General features: G+C 33.4%; 1 protein-coding gene across 1 annotated transcript in view; it reads right to left on the bottom strand.

Annotated features, from left to right (window-relative positions):
* Positions 1–23,903, bottom strand: part of LOC145280010 (aminopeptidase N-like) — a 294,860-nt gene that overhangs the window by 30,048 nt on the left and 240,909 nt on the right. Inside the window, exons 15-16 of the mRNA XM_080131640.1 lie at positions 20,416–20,563; positions 9,744–9,817 (exon numbers count right to left, since the gene is read on the bottom strand). Of these exons, the coding sequence (XP_079987766.1) occupies positions 9,744–9,817; positions 20,416–20,563 (222 nt within the window). The remainder of the gene's footprint in view (positions 1–9,743; positions 9,818–20,415; positions 20,564–23,903) is intronic.

Below are 23,903 nucleotides of genomic sequence, written 5' to 3'. Positions count from 1 at the left end.
CATATCTTTCTGTAGAATGATAAACAGTGCCAATAGTGTTAGTCAAAATCCAGAAAAAGATAAACTACTTAAGAAATACATCAAACTCAAGATGCAAACATCAACTTAACTTTTACCATATACTTGTCGCCGTTCATCCCAAACCGGACCGCGAATAAACATTTTTTTGCACCTTTTTCTGCGAGATGAACATTAAAGCAAAGTTCTGAGAAATTAAAATCAGAAACCAGTCAATATGCAACAAACACACGTTGTGTGCACTTTCAGTCGCAAAAGTAGATCAAGACAAAGAATAGGAAATAACTCCAATTCGCTTTTCGTTTTGGTACGATAACATTAATTTTATCGTTCGCTTGTTACCGCTGTGACGTCACGTCTTCTTGAACGTCATTCACGCTTCACAAAATGTGATTCACATCTCTTTCGCGACCGATCTCTTTCTCTTTAATTATAGTCTGCTCATCTTTACCGGTGACCTCACTTCGCATTCATTCACATGCGCGCATCTGCACTATGCTACAAAGATTCTACGTTAGCGTAATTCAAAACGACCGAGATGCCAGTGTATATATAAATAGTCATCCACATACAGTACTGTTTCGCTGTTTCACAGCTCATCAGTGCGATTAAACAAGCAACTACCTCAAGATCAAAACCCGACCGCTCAAATGACAGGCAGAGCTTTTAACCGTTGCGCTATTCGGCTGCTGCTATGCGGGCAGTGAATTAACAATATTTGGACATTGTCCAAATACCTAAGCTCAATTTGTTTACACAAAGAGGATCGCTTCATACGCTAATGGTAATTTGTATATCACTTCCCAATATGCTCAACCAAGATAGGGAGCATTCATCAGTGCGTATATATATATATATATATATATATATATATATATATATATATATATATATATATATATATATATATATATATAAAGCTGAACGTCTGTGTGTGTGTCTGGTCAAAAATAGGCTCCTATATGGTTGACTACTATAGAAAATTGATCACATATAATGATAGAAGATGTATCGAGACACAGGAATTGGTATGTTTGATCTGGCATAATGATGATTCATTAAAATTGTGGGGTCGGCGTACGCGCCTGGTCCACAAAGTATGGAAATAAAAAAAAAAAAATAAAAAAAAAAACGTTTACAAGTGTTTTTGATATAGATGTACATAATAATACTTTGATAAGTATGTTTTAACTTAAATAGGGAGGGTATAATAAAATTGTTGGGTCTGCGGTCGCGCATGGCCTCCATAGAATGGAAATAGGCACAAACTTTAATAAAGACTTTTAATATCTATCTGCGTAAGTATACTTTAATAATTATGTTTCAGCTTGAAGAAATATGGTATAATAAAATTATGGGATGTTCGTTCGCGCCTGACCTCCATAGAATGGAAATATGCCACAAAGTTTAACAATGTTTTTTAATATAGATCCACAGAATATTGTGTTTCAGTGTGAACAGGTATGGTGTAATAAATTATGGGGTTTATCTATTTTATTTTTACTTTCATCATATTTTGCTTTGGTTTTGATATCCCTCAAATTCGAAGCTATCTCTTTACAACTCTTCCTTTTCATAACCTATCATACTTTCATAAATCAGAGTCCATTTTCTGTAGGCTGTTTTTGAACTCAGTCAACGACGGGTACTTTTGCTAGTATATATATATATATATATATATATATATATATATATATATATATATATATATATATATATATATCAGTATTTGGACAATTAATCGGAATCGGAAAAATTTGTGCATATTTTCCAATGCCAAAACGATTCGTTTAATTGTCTTTCTATTTGAATATGTTTAAAGCAAAATCTACCTTTACTGGTAATAATCATAAAATAATAAATATTTATTGATTTTAAACTACTTGTAAAACTAAAATCGATAGATGATTCATACAAGTGTGTTTTTTTTTTCGTTCAGAAGAATATCTGCACATTTAGCTTGTGTTTTTATGGTGATCGGGGAAAGTAACGATTCCATATTTAAATATTTAGAGATTTATAAAGAATCGGAATCGGTAATTGTATGGGAATCGGAAATTTAGTACGGAATCGGTAATTGTATCGGAATCATCCTACCACTAATATATATATATATATATATATATATATGTATACGAGATGCCTTCAATAAGTTTCAAGATTTTTCTCGTAGTGGCGCTTTTATTGATAGTACACACATTAAACTCTATTCCTCCTCAAAGTAATCTCCCCCGGTTGCAATGCACTTGTTATACCATTCCAACAACTTCTGGAAGGTCATACGGAAGTCTTCATGTGTGAGCGAGTCAATAACCCTTGTCACAGCCCCTTTCATCTCCTCAATTATCTCATAACGACAGCCTCTAAGGGTTTCCTTGATCTTTGAGAATAACCAAAAGTTACAAGGTCTGGACTATAAGGAGGATGAGGAACTTTCTTGATTCCCATCTTGGTCAAATAGTCTGTGACAAGGATGGAGTTGTGAACTGGTGCATTTGTGCAAATCTTTCGCATCTTTAGTTCCTCGCCAATAATTGTGTGTACAGTTCCCACACTGAAATCAAACTGTGCACTTATTGTATCTATAGACACACGACGGTCCTCATCCATGAAATTCTTTATTTGGCCAATCAATTCTGGTGTTATGACTCATTTCTTACTCATTACTTATTTTCTTACCCCTCCCACACCTCTAATCATCCCTCGTAAACTCCTTGTCCCCCTTGAATCTCTTATGCCACTTGAAAACTGATGCCCGATTTATGCAAGATGATCCAAAAGCAGCCTGAAGCATTCCATACGTTTCTGTGGTATGTTTTCCAAGTTTAAAACAGAGCTTTATTGTATATCGTCCCTCTAAAGTGTCCTCTCGTCCAGTAGGTAGGATGTTTTCCAATTCCTGATATAGCTGTTCATTTAAACCTGAAATCATAAAAATTGGTCAGTCATCTCATAAGATGTATAGCAATGACATACTGAATTTTCAAAAGTCTACGATAATTTTAAACACCTGTAGAAAAAAGGTCTGAAACTTATTTAATGCACCTCGTAGTGCGGTTTTTATTTTATGCGTGGATCTTTTATTGTCACTGATTTTCATGTGTGACGATCGATCGTCTCGTCTGTTAAATGAAGGCGAATGAAACTCGTTTCATAATCACTAGTAGTTTTTATAGAAAAAAAGCTTAATTCTTTTGCATAGCGTATTCAACAAAAGAAGATGTAAGAAAGGAGTTTTTTTTTAAATGGTTTTATTTGTCTGGAGAGAGACCAATGTTATCTTAATATTTATTTACTTCTTAAACTTAAGCTTGCGTGACGTGCACGGACAGACATCAACGCAACATTCATCTTAGATTACACATTTCCTAAATTATTGGCGGTTTCTCATTCGCATGGCTTCCCGAGAGAGACTAATCTGAAAATCTTGACAAGTTTCTGGGACTGACCTTCACTCCTGATCTGAAATGGAACACTTAAATACAAATCTGTTGGCAAGATCAATCGAAAAATAGTTGGATCACTCTACTGCTCCAGTAGGTATCTTACTGCCGATGTAATATTCTATCTGTATAATAATCAGGTACGTCCTAAAATGCAGTACTGCTACTACATCTGGGCAGGAGCTGCTCGGCAAGGTCTATTCAGACTTGACAGAGATCAAAACCGGCTTTGAAACCTAGTTGGTGATGCCCTTTTCTGTTCTCTAGCAATGACATACTGAATTTTCAAAAGTCTACGATAATTTTAAACACCTGTAGAAAAAAGGTCAGAAACTTATTTAATGCACCTCGTACGTGCGGTTTTTATTTTATGCGTGGATCTTTTATTGTCACTGATTTTCATGTGTGACGATCGATCGTCTCGTCTGTTAAATGAAGGCGAATGAAACTCGTTTCATAATCACTAGTAGTTTTTATAGAAAAAAAGCTTAATTCTTTTGCATAACGTATTCAACAAAAGAAGATGTAAGAAAGGAGTTTTTTTTAAATGGTTTTATTTGTCTGGAGAGAGACTAATGTTATCTTAATATTTATTTACTTCTTAAACTTAAGCTTGCGTGACGTGCACGGACAGACATCAACGCAACATTCATCTTAGATTACACATTTCCTAAATCATTGGCGGTTTCTCATTCGCATGGCTTCCCGAGAGAGACTAATCTGAAAATCTTGACAAGTTTCTGGGACTGACCTTCACTCCTGATCTGAAATGGAACACTTAAATACAAATCTGTTGGCAAGATCAATCGAAAAATAGTTGGATCACTCTACTGCTCCAGTAGGTATCTTACTGCCGATGCAATCTTCTATCTGTATAATAATCAGGTACGTCCTAAAATGCAGTACTGCTACTACATCTGGGCAGGAGCTGCTCGGCAAGGTCTATTCAGACTTGACAGAGATCAAAACTGGCTTTGAAACCTAGTTGGTGATGCCCTTTTCTGTTCTCTCCAATATCTTTCTCACAGAAGAGACGTTGCGAGCCTATCTCAGCTCTTTCGTCATTTTCATGGTAAGTACTCGACTGAACTCCAATCCATGATTCCCCCTCGCCACATTTACACAAAACATTCGACTAGCTATAACCACTATATACAGTTTCCTCCACTCTCTATCTGTGCCTAAATCTAAACACAGATTCCATGAACACAGCTTCTTCCCAAGAACTGCCCGCCTGTAGAACACTGTTCCACTGGTCTGCTTCCCGGATGAACACAACATAGTAGACTCCAAATCCAATGTGAACGATTTCTTGATGAGCCATCCCCATAAATAATAAAATTTTACCCAATTTACACAATTGACAATTACTACACTACGAATTTACATTCATTAATCCTTATCCTCGAGTGGTCTTTGGACTTTGATAAATGATCTGAGATATTTCTTCTCACCTGTTTTTGCTGTAAGACAGTGGAAAAAAAAAATACCAAATTTGCCTCTGTATAGAGCTGGTAACACCTCGAAAGGTAATAGTCCTTTATCTTCAGCAGGAACTGGAATTCAGGTTCAGCACTGTTCGAAGATCGGATTAATTACATCCGTTTGAAGGAGTTGGTATGATGCCTTTTGATGAAAGATTCAATTCTCGACTAGTCGACATTACAGAAGTTCATAATTAATGTTCATTTGAAGGAAATCATTAATGACAGGGCAATAATTCTGACCTTAAAAAGAATCTGGGAGACATATAATAATAACTCAACCTAATCATTTCGGCTTTAAAATAAAGTCTCAAGTAGACGAAGGGTAGCGGCGCCCAAATGCCTCATATCTAGAGAGAATTGAGTTCTATTTTTCATCTCCGGCTGCTTGTATGGAACTAAGCTCACCAAACCCATCGCTCGCCGGTTAAAATCGCAACAAATCTGACTGGTTTCAAATAGAGTGGGTGGCCAATCAACCAATGATGAGCTTGCTTATAATTGTAGAAGAAACTTAATTTTCCTCAGCTCGAAAACATGCCGTCATTCTTCAGAGTCACTCTATTTTATCTACAGCGTTTGACCTCTGCCCCTGTCCTAATTTTACGTCACTACTCTTTAATTCAACCCTGATGATGATCTGTTTTAAAGGTCTGAGTTATCATGTACTCAGTGTGACCCTTGTCAAAATTCATACTAGTTACTAGTATTGTTTTAAAAGTAATGCCACCAATTTTTTTAACTAAAAAAGTTCAAGAGCTACGAAGACGAGAGTGGTACCATTAAAACGAGCGACCTTTTGTGCTCCAGAATTTATTTTTGTACATAGTCACCACCATTCTCAATGCACTATTGCCAGGAATTCATCTCTGCTTCTGACGCACGTCGATGACAGAGGTTGTTTTCTTAGAGTCTCACGCCGTCAATATCTGCAACAGAGAGATTAAACTTTTAGGCCATGAATGCATAAGTTCAGTCATCATAATAATGCAAGTTGCAATCCCCTCTGACCCATTCAGGCGATAAAAAAATAGGAGGCATTATTTTTGGAACTCCAGTCGTTACTTACCTGTCACCGACGTAAGGTCTCTAATATGTAACGCTAGTACTACAAAGTCCATACAAACCTGATAGAAATCGAAGCTACACTGATACAAAAAGCGAAATGTATGTGCATTAAAAATCTTTATAAGACAGAAATGTGTGCATTGAAAAAAAATCTAATATATAAAAGGCTATTTGTTTGTCTGTCTGTCTATCTGCCCCATAGTTTCAAACTCTATCTCGTCCGAAACTAAAATCCGCAGAGCGGCACTAGGGATCTCAAATGATTAAATTTTTTATGAGCCGTTCTTTTATGCGTTTTTAGCCGGTTAAAATAGTTTTTAAGGAGTCAAAAATGGGCTAACTTGAAAATCTCGTTATATATTTGTGAATAGTTCCGCGTCGATCTTCCAAAATGGCGGCCTAAATTTGACTGGCAGATGCCTCATCAATAGCAGAAGGGGAGCGATCAGGGAGCTGTTTCTACAAATTTCCGATCATGTTTGAATTCACGATGCTAGTGTTTTACAGTTATCTGATGGCTCGTCATTAACATAGGTTTCTTTCGTTTTTATCAATCGTTTTCTGTGGTGTGCGTCCTTTCAAATACAAAAACCGGATCACTGCGCGACACTTAACAGGGTTCATTTCACATCTGACTAAGTCTAAACACCTGTAAATCAGAAACCACAGTTATTTCAGAGCTGTAATTTGCCCCATAATCCATATAGATATAAACAATTGCACATGCAAAATTTCAGCTAGATCAGATAACTGCGAGTGGGTCAGGGGCATTACTTATTGAACGTCTCTCGTATACTCAGTGCAATTGCATACCACAGAAATACAAGCAGAACACTTCTGGGTATATCTTAACATATACGCGGAACTTCCCGAGTGTTTCCGTATATAAGTATTAATAAAAAAATATAAATATTCATATAGCAACGCCTTCTTTATAATTAACTTACTACAAGGCAATACAACACATTCTTTTCAGGTTGCTTTTAAATAATAAAGATATGTTTTATGAAATTTTATCTAAACATATTCATTACTTTCAAAGAGAGCTTATGTCTTAATGGAAGCGTGATCAGAGCGCTTTCGTTAATCAACATTAAGAGTTACTTCCCCTTGTCTCAAATGTTATCTTTACAGAAAATGGAGTTGGAAATCACATCAAATTTTCAATGATATATTTTTTCGGCCCTTTAAAACCATGAACTGAATGTGGCTAATGTTTTAAAATATTTTCTCATAGGGAATAAATAAATAAATAAATAAATAGATAAAAAAACAAATTACCGCGAGAAAGCATTCTAAATAAACACTATGAGTAGTTCTCAAAGTACTTTACACACTTGTACACTAGGCACCCCAAAAATTCACCACAGAATCAACCTCCTTATATATCACACGATGTAACTTTATTATGTTAATATTATCAACTAGTAGGACCCGCTAACCGGCGTTGCCCGGTAGTAGCCTGCGAAAAATTTAAAGTACGGTTGTTGCTGTTTTTTTTTTCTTTTTTTTTCCACCCCCAACCTCATGATGGTAGAATAGCTTTCGGAATAGACACTCCATTTTGTGATCGAGTGGTGGGTTTTCCGAAAGTGACTGAACAGAAAAAAATTGGTGGTTGTAGTGTTGGTGGGCCCGTGCATATACTCTGGCGAGCAGGGTGTGGTTCAGAGCATGGTTCAGAGTATGGTAGTTTTGTTAGCAATACTGGAGTTTAGGAGGCGAAATACTCTCGAACCATCTCTCACTTAAAAGGAGCTAAATTGCTGTACTACCCTGTACGATACGATGTAAACGTATTAACGGTTATGAAAAAAAAAAGAAAAGAAAAAATATTTAAAGAACGTTTCCTTCTTAAAATAATAAACAATAAAAAGTGTGAAACAGAAATTTCATATAAGTGTGTAAGACATTTTTTTTCGCAGACATTTGTAAATATATGTTACTGTAAGAAAATAAATTTGGTGGAAATGATGCGAAAACAGTTTATTAAGCTTAGTGACCTATTTGCGTCAAAACAGTAAATCTTAGTTATAAGTGTTTAAAGTACGCTAGGCACCTCCAAAAGTCACCACATAATTACCCCCACCTCTATATGTAAAACGATGTAACTTTATTATAAATTAATATTATCAAGATAACTTTTGTACCATTTAAAAGAAGAAAGGCAAAATAAACTAGTAATAATTTAAAAAATTTTTTTTTCATCGCACGAAAATAATGAAATTGCGAGATGAAAACCGTGTTTACATAATTGACGGTTTAAAATAACATTCCCATGTAGTAAGCATTCCGAATGTGAAAACGTACCAGTGTTTAATAAATCTAGCAAAAATCAACTAATGGTTGGATTTTCGTGAAATTTTTTATACTCATCCATTTTAGAATAACCTTACATATAAAATGCAGTTACCGTAAAGTATATGTGGAGAAAGATCTTTTAGTGCGTATTCCCCCGCTATATTTATTTATTTTTTTTCGAAATTTGAACAAAATATATTGATCTAAATTTCTATTTATTATTATACATAAAGGTTCAAATAAGTAAAAAATATTTATTTTCTAAAAATTTAAATACGCGTATTGAACAAAAACTTACCTTCAAGTTGCAATTAAAAAAATGATATAAAATTAATATTATTATGTTTTTTTTTTTTCAATAGCGTTTTTCTAATTAATATATATACTATTATCACTAGAATTGCTAAGAAAAAGAAACTTCCTAAAAATTAATTGATTCACAACAGATTAAAATTCCATTATTTCAAAATGTTCCGTTACAGCATATATTTTTAATTAATGGTGTTTTATTTTTTTAAATATTAAGTTATAATATAATATAAGCTATTTTATCGTCAGATTAAAACGGATTGAAAAATATTATTCTATCAAAAATAAACTTTTGGTAGATGACTACGATCTCTATTTTGTCTCTCTCTTTTTTTTTTTTTTTTTACAAAATAAAGTATGGAAACCGGTAATTAACCAAATAAACAATCGTACATATTTAGTAAAACCGTATTTTATATTTAATATACAAATGTTTATGATATTATTAATCATTAAACTGTGTAAATCTTAAAACCTAACAAAATTATAACAAAGATTAATTATTAATTGCAGTTTGAAGAAGATAAACAAAGGTTTTAAAAAAGTCGCTTTTGCTGATCCATACTTTGTATAGTTAACACAAGTCTGACGTCACGGGATTATGTGTACCGTTCTTCACAATCGTTTGGCAGTAGCTATTGCACACAGGTGAAAATTGCATACACACAGGAAAAAAAAAATCGCGAATCCAAATAAATTAATAGGGAAACTAATATATTTAGATATCAGGTAAAAAATAGGTATCCGATAAACAAATTTTGGGGGAAAAATAAAAAGTAAAATTTTACTTAAAAATAAAAAGCAAAAAACAATTTTAACGTATTTTGATAATCCGCCATTAATAAATTCTGTAAAGCAGGGGCAAATAAGTCAGTGTGTCATTTAACCAAGTAATAATGAATGGCGGGTCGGCAAAATAGGAAAACTGATTCTTATTTTTAATTAAAATTTTTGGTGAGGATACTTATTTTTGCATCGAAGAATTTTTTTACTTGGTATGTAATTGTCATTTATGTCACACACTGCGGAAGCACTGCATTTTATTTTGGTTTCTGACTAAAAAAAAAAAAAAATGGATAAAAAACAAGACACAGAGAACATTTAATTAAATAGGGCTCACCTTTCACGGACCGTTCCCTGTTCCTCAAAACTTGTAGAAATAAAGGTTGGCTCTACCAAACCAGTCAAGTATTTCTGGAAAATAAAACAAAAGTTTAAAAAAAAAAAAAAAAAGAGAGAAAAAGAAAAAGAAAATTAGTTAATGTTTACTGGAAGGTGCCACATCGTAAGATCGGTACTACACCAAATAACGTATTCATTTTGTTGTAATTATTTATTCCTCCCTCACATTGGGAAGATGTGACTCAAAGTCGAGGAAGTGGGATCTAAAGCACTTTGAGTCAACCAAAAATTGCTTGGGCAGCCCCTTCAACATTTCCAGGTAGGGGCAACTAAGGCTATAAGCATAAACTAACCCCACTCCTATCACATGCTAAACCAAAACAAACAAATCTCTCTCACGAAGGAAGGAAACACCTGAGAGGGTGGACTTTATAGAACTGTATGAGATAATATCTTAGTCCAACAGAGTACCAGGTCATGACTAGGACTATATATAAAAAAAAAAAAAATCGAGTTATCTCCCTTTAATTCTATATGTCATGACTAGGGCTATAAGAACAGAATATTCTTTTCATTGTTTTGGCTCTTGAGTATATATCCGACACAGTTAGACACAGTTAATCAACCAAGAACCACATCACTCAATATAAAAGCATATGAGATATCAACGGATACACACTCGAGAGTCAAAACAATGAAAAGACTATGCTGTTGTCCTAGCCGTACAAAGAACCCATCGTGGCTACTGCCAAACGATAACTTTAAATGCACATATATGAACTCTCCTTCTCCCACAAGACTGGCTCAGACTCGTTTGGATTGTTGTTTAGTGCGTAATTTCTAACATGCTACAAAAAATATTATTTGTTGGATATTACGGACCAATTATGGTCCAAAGCCCCCCCCCCAAAAAAAAAATCCAATATGAAAAAAAGGGACAAATTCAGATCTACACCGGTTTCTTCCGGTTTGACTCCCACACGCTGTAAACAAATGGATAATAAACCTGGGATGTTTGGTTTCCATTTTTAATATAGGGAGAGATTTAGTTAAGAAGAAAACAGGGGTGGGGGTTTAAATATTTATTTTTGCTGCCTTCTTTTACAAAGCATTTTAATAAACAAACGAAATATCATGTCTTTATTTGTCAAAAGCAATACACATATATACATATATATTATGCATATATATAATCATATACATATATGTGTGTGCGCGTGTATACAAAATATGTTTTATATTTATAATTTCATATATATACATATACTATAAGCAGATTTTATGTAGCGCTTTTCAGTATTCACCTCAACAGTGCTAAATACATGAGTAGAGCTAGATAGATATGTGTGTGTGTATATGTATATATATATGTGCATGCATATATATATAATATATATATATATGTGTGTGCGTGTGTGTGTGTGTGTGTGTGTGTGTACACACATATACATATCATAGAGTTCTCACTTACCCTACAATATATAATTTAAAATAATGTTTATCGATATATTTCGGCGAAGAAACCCGCCCTTAATTTTAAAATCGCCATTAAAATTAAGAGCGAGTTTCTTCGCCGAAATATATCGATAAACATAATTTTAAATTGCTTATTCTTTGCGTTGGATGTATTTTTACATACGTGTTCTATTGGATTTCCTATTTATCATATACTTTAAAACAGGAAACCGACTAATTATATATATATATATATATATATATATATATATATATATATATATATATATATATATATATATATATATATATATATATCTGATGAGAAGGAAAGTATTTCTTCGAAACTCCGCGGACTATCCACTAATCAAGTGTTTCCTTTTCAGATTAAATATGTTTTTAACTCTTTTTCAAAGTGTTTTTTAACATGTTTTATTAACTGTTTGCTCTTATATATATATATATATATATATATATATATATATATATATATATATATATGGGTTAATTTTCACAATAACAATTATAAAATGGATACGTGCTTTTGGGTCACCCTGCATATATATATATATATATATATATATATATATATATATATATATATATATATATATATATATATATTGTAGAAAAGTTAATGAGGAGGAATTTACTAATCAAGGGAAAGCAAATTCCAAAACCAAATATAAATAAAATTATTTATATTTTAATCCCAATCAAATGAAAAAGCTCAATACATTAACTAAGGGTAGTAGAGCTTAGGATAAATAATAATAAAAATAAAGCTGTAAAGTAGAATGTTACAAAAAGTTTTTATTATTCGGCAGAATGCTCCAAAGTATATATATATATATATATATATATATATATATATATATATATATATATATATACACTTTTGAGCATATATATATATATATATATATATATATATATATATATATATATATATATATATATATATATATATATATATATATATATATATATGTAAGTAAATTTTTGGTACAGCAAAATGGAAGGAGGAATTTCAGAGGGAACATAATTTAATATAATTTAAATACCAAAAAAACAAAAAACAAAAAAAAACAAGAAACGGGCAGGTGAAATTATTAAAATTACCTTAAGGCCTTATCGTCTGACCCTCTAAGAGGAAACGTCAGAATGATAAATTAAAAACTAAGAAACGAATGAGGGAAGAAGGGAATTAGGTTTCAGTTGGAAGAACAGTGAAAAAAAAAATCTCACTGTTCAGGTGGTTTTAAATCAATGAATATCTCCAACTGATGTTTTAAAATCTTTTTGTCTACACAGGCTAGGTCGAGAGTTGTTAATAACTAACGCCTCAATGATATTGAGATGATAATTCGACCTCGCACTGTATAAAGCAGAAAACCACCCATCGGAATAATGATCAGAACACATATTTATACTCATCAGGTAATTACCAATGGCGGACTCATGAGCTTGGGAGTGCCCGGATGTTCTCGAAACCTGGTGTAGTCAAATATCCCGAGGGATATGTTGGGATATTCTCATTTCTAATCTTTGGGATGTTTTGCCAACGTAGTCAGCTCCACACTGACAAACAAATTTATAAACAACAGAATTCTTTTGAATGGTTGGCAAAACATCTTTACGAAAAGAGAAAAAGGTTCGAGTTGTGTAAACTACTCTAAGCATAGTAGCTGGAAAACAACGTTGAGTAGCAGAAAAAATCCTTTTGACAATATGAAGGCCAACAGGACCCAACCATGGTAATTTTAAATAAATGGGACAACGTGATGGACCAATATGTTTAACACAATTAAATGTAGTAATTTTACGTTCAATAGTAGATTTTATTATATTTATGGGATATCCATTGCTAAGAAAAATATTTGTGATTTCACCAAGTTCCGTATCAAGACGGTTTGGTGAACAAATCATAAGTGCACGATGCGTAAGAGCGCTAATGAGGTTTATTTTTCTAGACTGAGGGGCAAAGGAAAACCAATTAAGATAGAGCCCTGTAAATGTAGGTTTTCTATATACAGAGGTCTCAAACGTAGTACCAACTTTAGAAACACGAACGTCGAGGAATGGGAGAGAGCCACAGTCCTCAACCTCCATAGTAAATTGTAACGATGGATGCAGGTTGCAAAGAAGACGAAGAAACTGTTCAGCTTCACTCCGTGAGGGAAAGCATGCAAAAGTATCATCAACGTAGCGTGTATAGAATGCTGGCTTAGTAATTTTGGAAAATAATTCGTTTTCCAAAAATCCAACGAAAATGTTGGCTAGCGAAGGACCAAGAGGGCTACCCATAGATATCCCGTCAATTTGCCGGTACATAATGTTGTTGAAACTAAAGGAGACTGATTTAGTAGCAAGTTCCATCAGTTCAACGAAAATTCGTTCAGGAAATTGTGGAGATTTTGAGGGGCCACGGTATAGATAGTCAGCACAAATACCAATGGTTTCATCCAAAGGTATATTAGTAAAGAGACTATTAATGTCAAAGGAAGCCAAGAACTCGGTATTTTTAGATAAAGATAATTTTTGTATCTGAGACACGAATTGAAAAGAATCCGAGATACAATGGACCGAATAAAAAGAAAGCACAGGTTTAAGAAGATCAACCAGCCATTTCGCAAGTTCGTGTTGTGCAGAACCCAACATAGATAAAATGGGTCGCCAAGGAATGTTAGGTTTATGGACCTTGGGTAAACCGTACATTCTAGGCCTTTGAGAGCCAATGGGTCGGATTCTATCATAAATCTCCTTAGAAATAAACCCGCTTTTATGAAGTTGAAGAAATCTTTTCTGGATTTTTATTTCCATACGAAAAGTGTCATCATAGCTTAAATCACCTAACCGGAGAAATTTATTTTTATCGTCCAAGATTTGTAACATTTTGGAGATATAATCCGTTTTGTTAAGTATAACAACGCCCGATCCTTTATCCGGGCGAGAAAGATAAATGTCGGGATTAGACCTAATTAATTTTGCCGCTTCAAAATGATTATTCTGCCAAACAAAATCACTAGATTTAGTATTTATGGCAGAAAACCTCCGACCTAATTCGCCTTACTGAATTTTAACACTAGTTAATTCATCAGTAGAGATAGGCGAATGGTGTTTTAATTGAGTATATAATAATTCAATTTCACTAAATATTGAAATTTTATCAACATAAGGGGGAGGAATGCAAAATTGTAAGCCAGCAGATAAAACAAATTCTTCCGTATTGGACAAAACAAAAGAATAATTAAATATATGTTTATCCAAATTTGTTATAATCCCAAACTTCTTAGTAATTAAATTTTTTAAATATTTATCATAAGAAGAAGTACATTTATTACGGGTAAAATTATCGCCAATGGATAAAAACTTTGAAAAACGGAGTTTATCAAAGAAAGATAGTTATTTCCAAACCATGGCCCAAAGTAAAAGGTGTTTACTACGTAACGAATTATATGTATCGGAACTAAACAGGATTTCATCTTGTAGGAAAACACGTTGAACTGCCAATGTATTTCTACATTTAATTTTAGAAATACGATGACAGATATAACCGGGAGCAACATGATTTAGGCGGCAAGATTTAAGAAATTCCATCCTACACTTCAAAACGATTAACTTATTTTTAATACGTATAACTTTGTTTAACGTTTTGATAAATTGTGAGCTGTACCGACCTCGAAAATATGTAAGTAAATTTTTGGTACAGCAAAATGGAAGGAGGAATTTCAGAGGGAACATAATTTAATATAATTTAAATACCAAAAAAAAAACAAAAAAAAACAAGAAACGGGCAGGTGAAATTATTAAAATTACCTTAAGGCCTTATCGTCTGACCCTCTAAGAGGAAACGTCAGAATGATAAATTAAAAACTAAGAAACGAATGAGGGAAGAAGGGAATTTGGTTTCAGTTGGAAGAACAGTGAAAAAAAATCTCACTGTTCAGGTGGTTTTAAATCAATGAATATCTCCAACTGATGTTTTAAAATCTTTTGTCTACACAGGCTAGGTCGAGAGTTATTAATAACTAACGCTTCAATGATATTGAGATGATAGTTCGACCTCGCACTGTATAAAACAGAAAACCACCCATCGGAATATTGATCAGAACACATATTTATACTCATCAGGTGATTACCAATGGCGGACTCATGAGCTTGGGAGTGCCCGGATGTTCTCGAAAACTGGTGTAGTCGAATATCCCGAGGGATATGTTGGGATATTCTCATTTCTAATCTTTGGGATGTTTTGCCAACGTAGTCAGCTCCACACTGACAAACATATATATACATATATATATATATATATATATATACATATACATATATATATATATATATATATATATATATATATATATATATATATATATATATATATATATGCAGGGTGACCCAAAAGCACGTATCCATTTTATTATTGTTATTGTGAAAATTAACCCAAGCTTCTGTTTTCAGTTGAAATGAAACAGCCAACAAGATATTTAGTGCAGGTTGGGACCAAACTAGTAAATGTTTACTTCGCGATGGAATCGCTTGTTCAAACTCAACTATGATTTCTATGATTTCTATAGGACTTTACATGACAGAAACTGAAATGAAATTCCCCGTGTGCGGAATATTAATGTGTTAGGAATAAGATGGTCATATGTTTGTGTGCAAGGAAAGAACGGAAAGAGTGGGGGTGATGGCTAGATGTTGTTTTAATAATTTTAAAGACTTGTATATGTTTTTATATTAAAATGTGGTTATTTATTTATTTAAATATATTTATCGGGTAAGAGGTTTTTTTTTTCGGAATTGTAGCACAAATTCTCTTGTGATTGATAGATGTCTCGTCTCTATTCGAATCTCTACTAATATATAAAAGACACTTTGTTTGTGTATCTGCGTTCGTTTCCTATGAACTGTGAAACGGCTGGACTGATTTAAAAAATAAACACCAAAACGTACTTTATGCGTCTGTGAGTGTTCTTAGATAGGTTTTGTATCGGAATGCCTCGAGAATTATCAAAAATCGATCATTGAAAAAATCAGATTAAAGCAGAAACGGTTCGATTTTGACACTCTGATACAGTCTAGAAGTGCACTTTTGAAGTTTTATTATCGTACAAGCAAAAGGGCCCGGCGTATAAAACCAACAGTAGGGTCTTTGATAAGACAGGGACGCATTCGAGATGAATGTTTCTGTTTAGAGCACAATAGAACCATGATACTTAACGTTTAGATTTTCAACTTTAATTCAAGCCATTTTATAAAATAATTTAATAAAATCAACCGTAGGTTCGCTAGAATGCAATATAGACTGCGCTGTATTTTAAACTAAATCGCTGCGCAGAGGCATGTGAACCTTCCTCTCGGTGCACCGTGGTGGGTCCCGATTAGAGCAGGCAATAAATCGATTTGATTGAAAATGAACAATTTCCCTGATTTCGATGTATTGTAAATGTAGAACATTCGTTGATCCCAATTCAATCCCGGGCAACCTCGGGTCTCCCTGCTAGCCATGAATAAAAGCAATGACAGTGTTATTAGATGTTTGTATTCTGTTAAGATAGAAAATATTGTGGTTCAAATAATATATTTAAAAGTCTACGAGGCGCTGTGTAACTGTGTTTATAGCCTGTTATTAAAAAGTATGTTATTTGAGTATTTCGTTTAGCATTTCAGCCCTCTGCACACCCTGGCACCGATTTACTGCTGAATAGCATATCCGAATTCAGCACTATATTTATTCTAAATCATGATTGTATTTTATTTTGTAATATAAAAAGATATCCAATTGGTCATGGTCGACCTATCTGAAGTCGTATATTGAAAGCCACTGTTGCTATTCAAGGTATACACAATGTCAACAATATATATGTTATAAATTATGATTGTATTTTTTTTTGTAACATAAAAGATGTCAACTTGACCATGGCCGACCTATCTGAAGTCGTATATTGAAAGTCACTGCTGCTACTCAAGACATACGCAAGGTCAGCAATATATTTGTTATAAATTATGATCGTATTTTATTGTGTCATATAGAATATATTTACTTGATCATGGCCGCCCTGTTTTAAGTTGCATTTTGTTTACATTCGTTGTTCTGAATAAAAGTAATGACCATGTGATGCCGAGATCTAGCCCGAGTAAGCCAATGTATATTTTTATATAACTAAAAACAAAAAACAAAAAAAAAGCAAACAAAAAAAACAAAAAAAACAAAAACAAAACAATAAACAAAACAAAACAAAACAAACAAAAATACTATATTTAAATTAGTATACACGATTGTCCGACTAACACGTGCGTGCCAATATTCATAAATCTAAACTAACTGCATGCAAATTACCCGAAATAAACTAGTAAATAAGGTTATGCTAATAATTTATATATAATTGGCTAGAAGACATAACTGGCGTTGCCCGGTATTTAACGTAACGTTAAATCCCTTAAAAAAGAAAAAAAAAAAGAAAAAGAAAAAAAAACCGGAAAGAAACTGAGACATATGCATGCGAATATTATGTTTTTTTTTCTAAACAGTCAAATTCTTGTAAGTAAAAGAATACTCGATCTGAGATCGAACCCAAAACCTAAAAACAGTGAGTCAAATACGATAACCATTAGCCCAGCTAACCACGCTCTTTAAAAAGAGTTTTCTAACCCCGTGAAACAGCTAACAGATATAAATCCGATGACCTTAAGTACCAATTTTTAAATTTTGGCCCCTTAGCAGCCCCCTTTCCGGATGAAAACCAATTAAAAAGTTTTCCACATGTCTGAATACCCTATATACCAAATTTCAAGCCGGTAGGTAGAAAATTCGTTGAATATATACGTTAAGAGTTGTCCTCATACACATATTTTCACTTTTAGAGCTATATATATTTATATTAATTGGTTGGTTTCCTGTTTGAAAGCGTTGGTAAATAGGAAATCGAATAGAACACGTATATAAAAATACGTTTTGAAGCCACCCAACGCATAAAAATAAATATAAAAATAAAATAAAATAATAATAAAAAAAAAATTAAAAATAATGTTTATCGATATATTTCGGCAAAGAAACTCGCCCTTGTCAAGATTTTTTCTTCTTACGCCTCATGATGGTACTTTTAGGCGGGACACGTCCGCTTAGTTGTTGTTCAACGGTTTGTCTTTTGTATAGTCCAGGAATGCACATGGCGTATGTTAAAGAAATAATTGGTTGGTGTTCTATTTGATTTCAGATTTTTATTAATTTGAGTATCAGGTCATCAAATAAGTTCTGTCCGAATTTTTATCTTTGTTTAAAAATTGAACGAAACTTAAAAAATATTGTGTATCTTGTGTAATTTTTTTTTTTTTACATTTTTATGTTTTCATGAATTTTAACTGATTACATTTTTTTATAGAACAATAAAATTTAAATTTGCTTGATTTCAATCCTACTGAGATGAAAGAATTTGAGGTATATAATGCTTTATGAGCCCAAGAAAGGAAAGTCAGCAGCCGAAGCGGCCAGAAATATTCACCCAGTTTATGGAAAGGAATGTGTGAATGAAAGAACTTGTAGAAGATGGTTTACGAAATTCAGAAGTGGAGATTTCACTCTTAAAGATGAAGATCGAACCGGATGTCCAGTTGAGTTTGATGATAAGTTTTTTGAAGCAGGTCTTGAAGAAGATCCTCCTTTAGCAGTTGAGGAATCTATTATATATATAAAAGTGAACGTGTCTGTGTGTGTGTGTGTGCGTGTGTCTGTGTACATTTTCCTACGCAATAACTCTGTCAATTTTCAGCCTATAGACTCGAAATTTGATATACAGGGTACTGAGATTTGGGGAAATCTTTGTAATCTATTTTCGGGCAAAAATTTGGCTGTTAAGGTGTCAAAGTTAAACGATTTGACCTTTGAGAACTCTACCAAACTCCTCCAACAATTTTGGGCCTAAACACTTGAAATTTTAGATATAGATTCATTGGACATGGATCTAACGTAATAACTTGATTTGAGCCCAAAATAATAAATGTTAAGGGCTCATAATAAGGGTCAAAGTTAAAAAAAATGACCGTTTTTTTTTGTTCAACATACACCTCCAAACACCCGGGCAACGCCGGGATAAAATGCTAATTGGGAATAAAACTGACTTCAAATCATACAACTGTTCATCGTCATCTCCAACAACTTGGAAAAGTTCCTAAACTTGGAAAATGGATGCCTCACGATTTGTCTGAAAATAACCTACTGTTGATTTTATAAAATTATTTTATATATAATGGCTTGAATTAAAGTTTAAAATGCTTCAATTGTGCTCTAAACAGAAACATTTATTTCGAACGCTCTCCTGTCATATCAAAGAACTCACAGTTGATTTTATATTTCTGGCCGCTTTGCTTGTGCGGTGATAATGGCTTGAATTTAAGTTTAAAATGAAAAAGTCAAGTATCATGGCGCACTTGTGCTTTAGACAGAAACATATATTTCGAAAGCGTCCCTGTTATATAAGAGAACCGATTATTGATTTTATATATCGAGTCTTTCTGCTTATGTAGCAATGAAACTTTTCAGATGCACTTGTGATGTTAGGCTGTGTAAGGTGTTAACTTTGGTCAGAATCGCTTGTTTCTTCTTTCATCGTATTTTTTTTTATTATCGACACTTATCAAAGACATTCCGATACGAAACCTATCTAAGAGCACTGTCAGACACATAAAGTACATTTGTGTTAAATTTCATATAAATTGAACCAGCCGTTTCGGAGTTAATAGGGAGCGAACTCACACACACATACTCACAGACAAAGCTCCCCTTATTTAATAATAGAGTTACTAATGAGTCACAACTTACCGATGCTAAAAGTCACTATAGAAAAGGGTGAACGAGGTTATCAGTTGAATGATAAACAGCACTGTGAGAGGATTGGAAACAATGCGTGGAATGAGAAGAATTTCATTATTTAAGAAGACTGCTCAATAAGTATTTGTTTACATCTTGAACTCGAACTTGAAAACGACCACGTTGTAGTAAGCTAGGAAGCAGTCTCGCGGTATTGTGGTCATTTAGTTTGAAATAAAGTGTCTGTTTTGCTACCGTCTGTCTTATGTTTGTTATCGTATAAACTTTGAGGGAGACAGTCGATTAGACTTAGATCATATATTGCATTTATACCAACATTTTTTTTTCATAAAAACAGTTTGTCATTGTGCAATGGAAAGCAGAAGAAAAAAGTTATTTTTTTTACCTTGAATTCGCCGTATGACTCCGATGTGTCAAGCATTCCAATGAGAAACTCAAGCGCGTTCGTGAACGCTTGCCAAGGGACGTAATCCCTTTCCTTTGTCAAGTAGGTCGTTACATTGAGGGCAACAGGATAACTGAGCAAATGGGCTCTACAAAGAGGAGATAACTACGCAATAAAATTATAATTCATCTTATACAATTATAGCATAGAATCATACAGATTTCACAATGTTTGTCTATTACATTGGAATTATTACGGAGTCACTAACTGGGTGCCCTACAAATGGATGAAAAACAACAAATCACATGCTAAACCAAAACAAACAAATCTCGCTCACGAGAGCGGGTTTTACAAACGCCTTTCCATTTTTGCTCATGTGAATCCTCCGCGTCTACACGTTCTCGTCTGTTCTCTGCGTCATCAGGGCACGTGTGAGGTTTTCGTACAGCAACTCCAGCACAGAACTAAAGTCTCTATTCCTCCAACCCAGCCAAAAATACACAGGGAATATAAAACTGTTAAAAGGAAATAAGTATCCAGCAAACCGACTGTTTTCAAGAACCATTTTGTTCTTTCCTCGTTTTCCCTGTAGATACAACTTTTTTTATGACATTTACAACTGTGTTGTGTTTCTTTCTTCTTACCATCAGCTCAGTGTTTTTGTCATCAAATGTAATTGGGAAAATCCCAGTAATTAAATATATCTAGTTTACTCAATTTGTCACAGATTTTCAATCATCGCACGCTCGAGCCTTCATTAGGTGTCCAGCGTACCAAGCAGCAGTTTGAAATCATTAACTGACTCAATCTACGAAGAAATACTGTTCGTGTTCTAGAATACAACATTACTAATTTGAATCAATTAGGTTTCAAGCAAAACAAAGGAGACATCTTCGGATCGACACCAGAGTGACTTTCACGCAAGTGGCCTCTGTAAACAGATAGATAGGAAAAACAAGTAGTTTATTTACAGTGCACATAGATCAACCGTGAGAAACATTTTGCTTATTTTCTGGAGTCTTTGAAATCTAATTAATCCACTTTAATTAATCAGTTATTTATGTACTTATAGCTGTGCGGGGCGCCCGGCTTTGCCCGGGTGTAAAATATGCTTAAATGTGCTATTTTAATTTGTCCAGATTTCGTATATATTATTACAGAGTCGTGATTCTAAAAGTTAAAAACAAAAGTATTTGGATGCCATCAGCTAGAATCGAAACTGTAGCATTCAGTTCTGGTGACGTTACCACTGTACCAACGTGACACGCATATGAATCGATAAAAAATTAAAAATAAATAAATATGAATGCACAAAATGTCTAATGATTTTTCAATTTTAAACCATTTTTGACCCCTTAAAAAGTGAATCCTATGGATGCTAAAAATGCAAATGGCTATGATTGCTTACAGCCCTTCCTTCGCTTCGTTGGAATTTGTTTTTATCCTCACTTCCTAAAGCTAACAACTGTTCACAGAAAGATGTTAAATCGAATTATCTTCAGTCAATGGAAATATTAACATATCCCCAAAAAGTAACACATATATGCGAAATCAATAAGCCAGTGATAAGTTGGGAACTTATATAAAGGCAGATAGCCACACCTGCATGAAGGAACCTGAAGGTCTATTCAACACTGAAACTCGGTTTTTGGCTGGGATGTCAAGGCAAAAGGACCCAGTGACTCACATAGCAGATCATCTCACGCGCATATATGTACGCACAGCAAGAACAACGGTAACGCACATACATACACAATGCCACGCTGCCAAATACTCAAATACATATATATTCACACAATGAACATTTTGAGTTATGAAGATTTTCATTATTGAAGAATATCTTTTATATTCTTTTACTTGCTTTAAAAATGTTTTGTAATCAAACTTTGTTTTTCTCAATTTCTCTTTTACAAAACTTTGTTTATGTTTTAAGTAACATTTGTTACTTACTGACTTGTGTGTGTGTATGTATGTATGTGAGAATGTGTGTGTGTGTGAAAATGACCTTGTCTGTCTATCTGTCTGTGTGTGTGAGTGAAGGTCTCTACTAAACTAATCTGTCAACTTTTGATTTACAGACTTGAAACATGATATATAGAATATTTTGACATATGTAACAAAAATGATTGTGTTTTTAGTCGGTAAAACATTAGCTGGTAAAAATAGCTGCTAAGGGTGGAGTTCAAACTTGAAGAAAAAAATTGAAAAATACAAACTAAACAACGTTACTTTTTAAGTTTTCATACGCATATGAACGTGGCGCAGATTGTAAAAAGCAAGGCTGGTTCGATTGTAACTGATATAACCGAAGTCATTTAAAAAAAACAAACTTTTCAAATCACTACTATATATTGGATACAATATAATAATCAGTGCAGAATTGGCTCTATAATAATAGTCAATACGAAATCTGTATAAATGACAGCACATTTAAGCGTTTATTTTTACGCCAGAGCAACATCGGGCAGTCTGCTAGTTTATATATATATATATATATATATATATATATATATATATATATATATATATATATATATATATATATAGTAAGTTATAAAATATATATGGCGCTTAAGCTACACTGACTATTCCGCGCATAAGCCTGAATAGTCCTAGAGTGGATGAAACGCAGAATATTCAGTGTAACTTAATCGCCATATATATTTTATAACTTACTAACTAGCTCTACCTACATATTGAGCACTTTTGAAGTAAATACTTAAAGTTTACGCATAAATTTATACTTTCGTATATTAATTTTATGTGAGTAAATGAAGTAGTTATATATATATATATATATATATATATATATATATATATATATATATATATCCACTCGCTGCTTATTTAACGATTAAGCAAAGCTCGCTGTCTGTTTGTTTGTAAACAAACTAGTAGCTCGAGCACTGTTAAGCAGTGGGAAAATGGGAAGTGTTTATTTAATAGACATTTGATCAATCATTTACGAGCAATGGCCCGGTAGTTAGAGCTGCCGACTATCAACGCGATAGTTGTAAGTTCGATCTACGGCTAGGGAAAGGTGCTAGTCTAACCGCACTGATGAATTGTGATACAACGTAACAGTACTGTATGTGGATGATTATATATACAATAACTTTTGACCCCCCTCTGTAATCATGCAAGTTTAAAGTTCACAAAGGATTTTAATTTAGTGTGAATCGTCTGGATATTCTTTGCAGAAAATTTTGAATTTAATATTTTTGAATTCCAACATCGTTTCTTTAATGAAACGAACTAAGATATTGATTATGAAAATATACATTAACAATTCACGGTACAGTGTCGTAGCCTTGTTTTTATAGAATCGGAAGAAATTTCGGGTCACTTAAAAATCGAAACTCTTTTACCAGGGAACACAAGCATGGCGCTACAAGTGTTAGGATTAATCGGAATCGAACTCGGAAATCAGAAAAATCGGGACTTTTGGGTGTATTGGAATCGGAAAAAAATTCTGCCTATTTTCCGAT

Source organism: Euprymna scolopes, chromosome 7, assembly GCF_053919585.1.
Source record: "Euprymna scolopes isolate OS-2025 chromosome 7, ASM5391958v1, whole genome shotgun sequence".
NCBI classification, from domain to species: domain Eukaryota; kingdom Metazoa; phylum Mollusca; class Cephalopoda; order Sepiida; family Sepiolidae; genus Euprymna; species Euprymna scolopes.
Note: the sequence above shows the minus strand (reverse complement) of the source record. Positions and strands in the feature narration are given on the sequence as shown.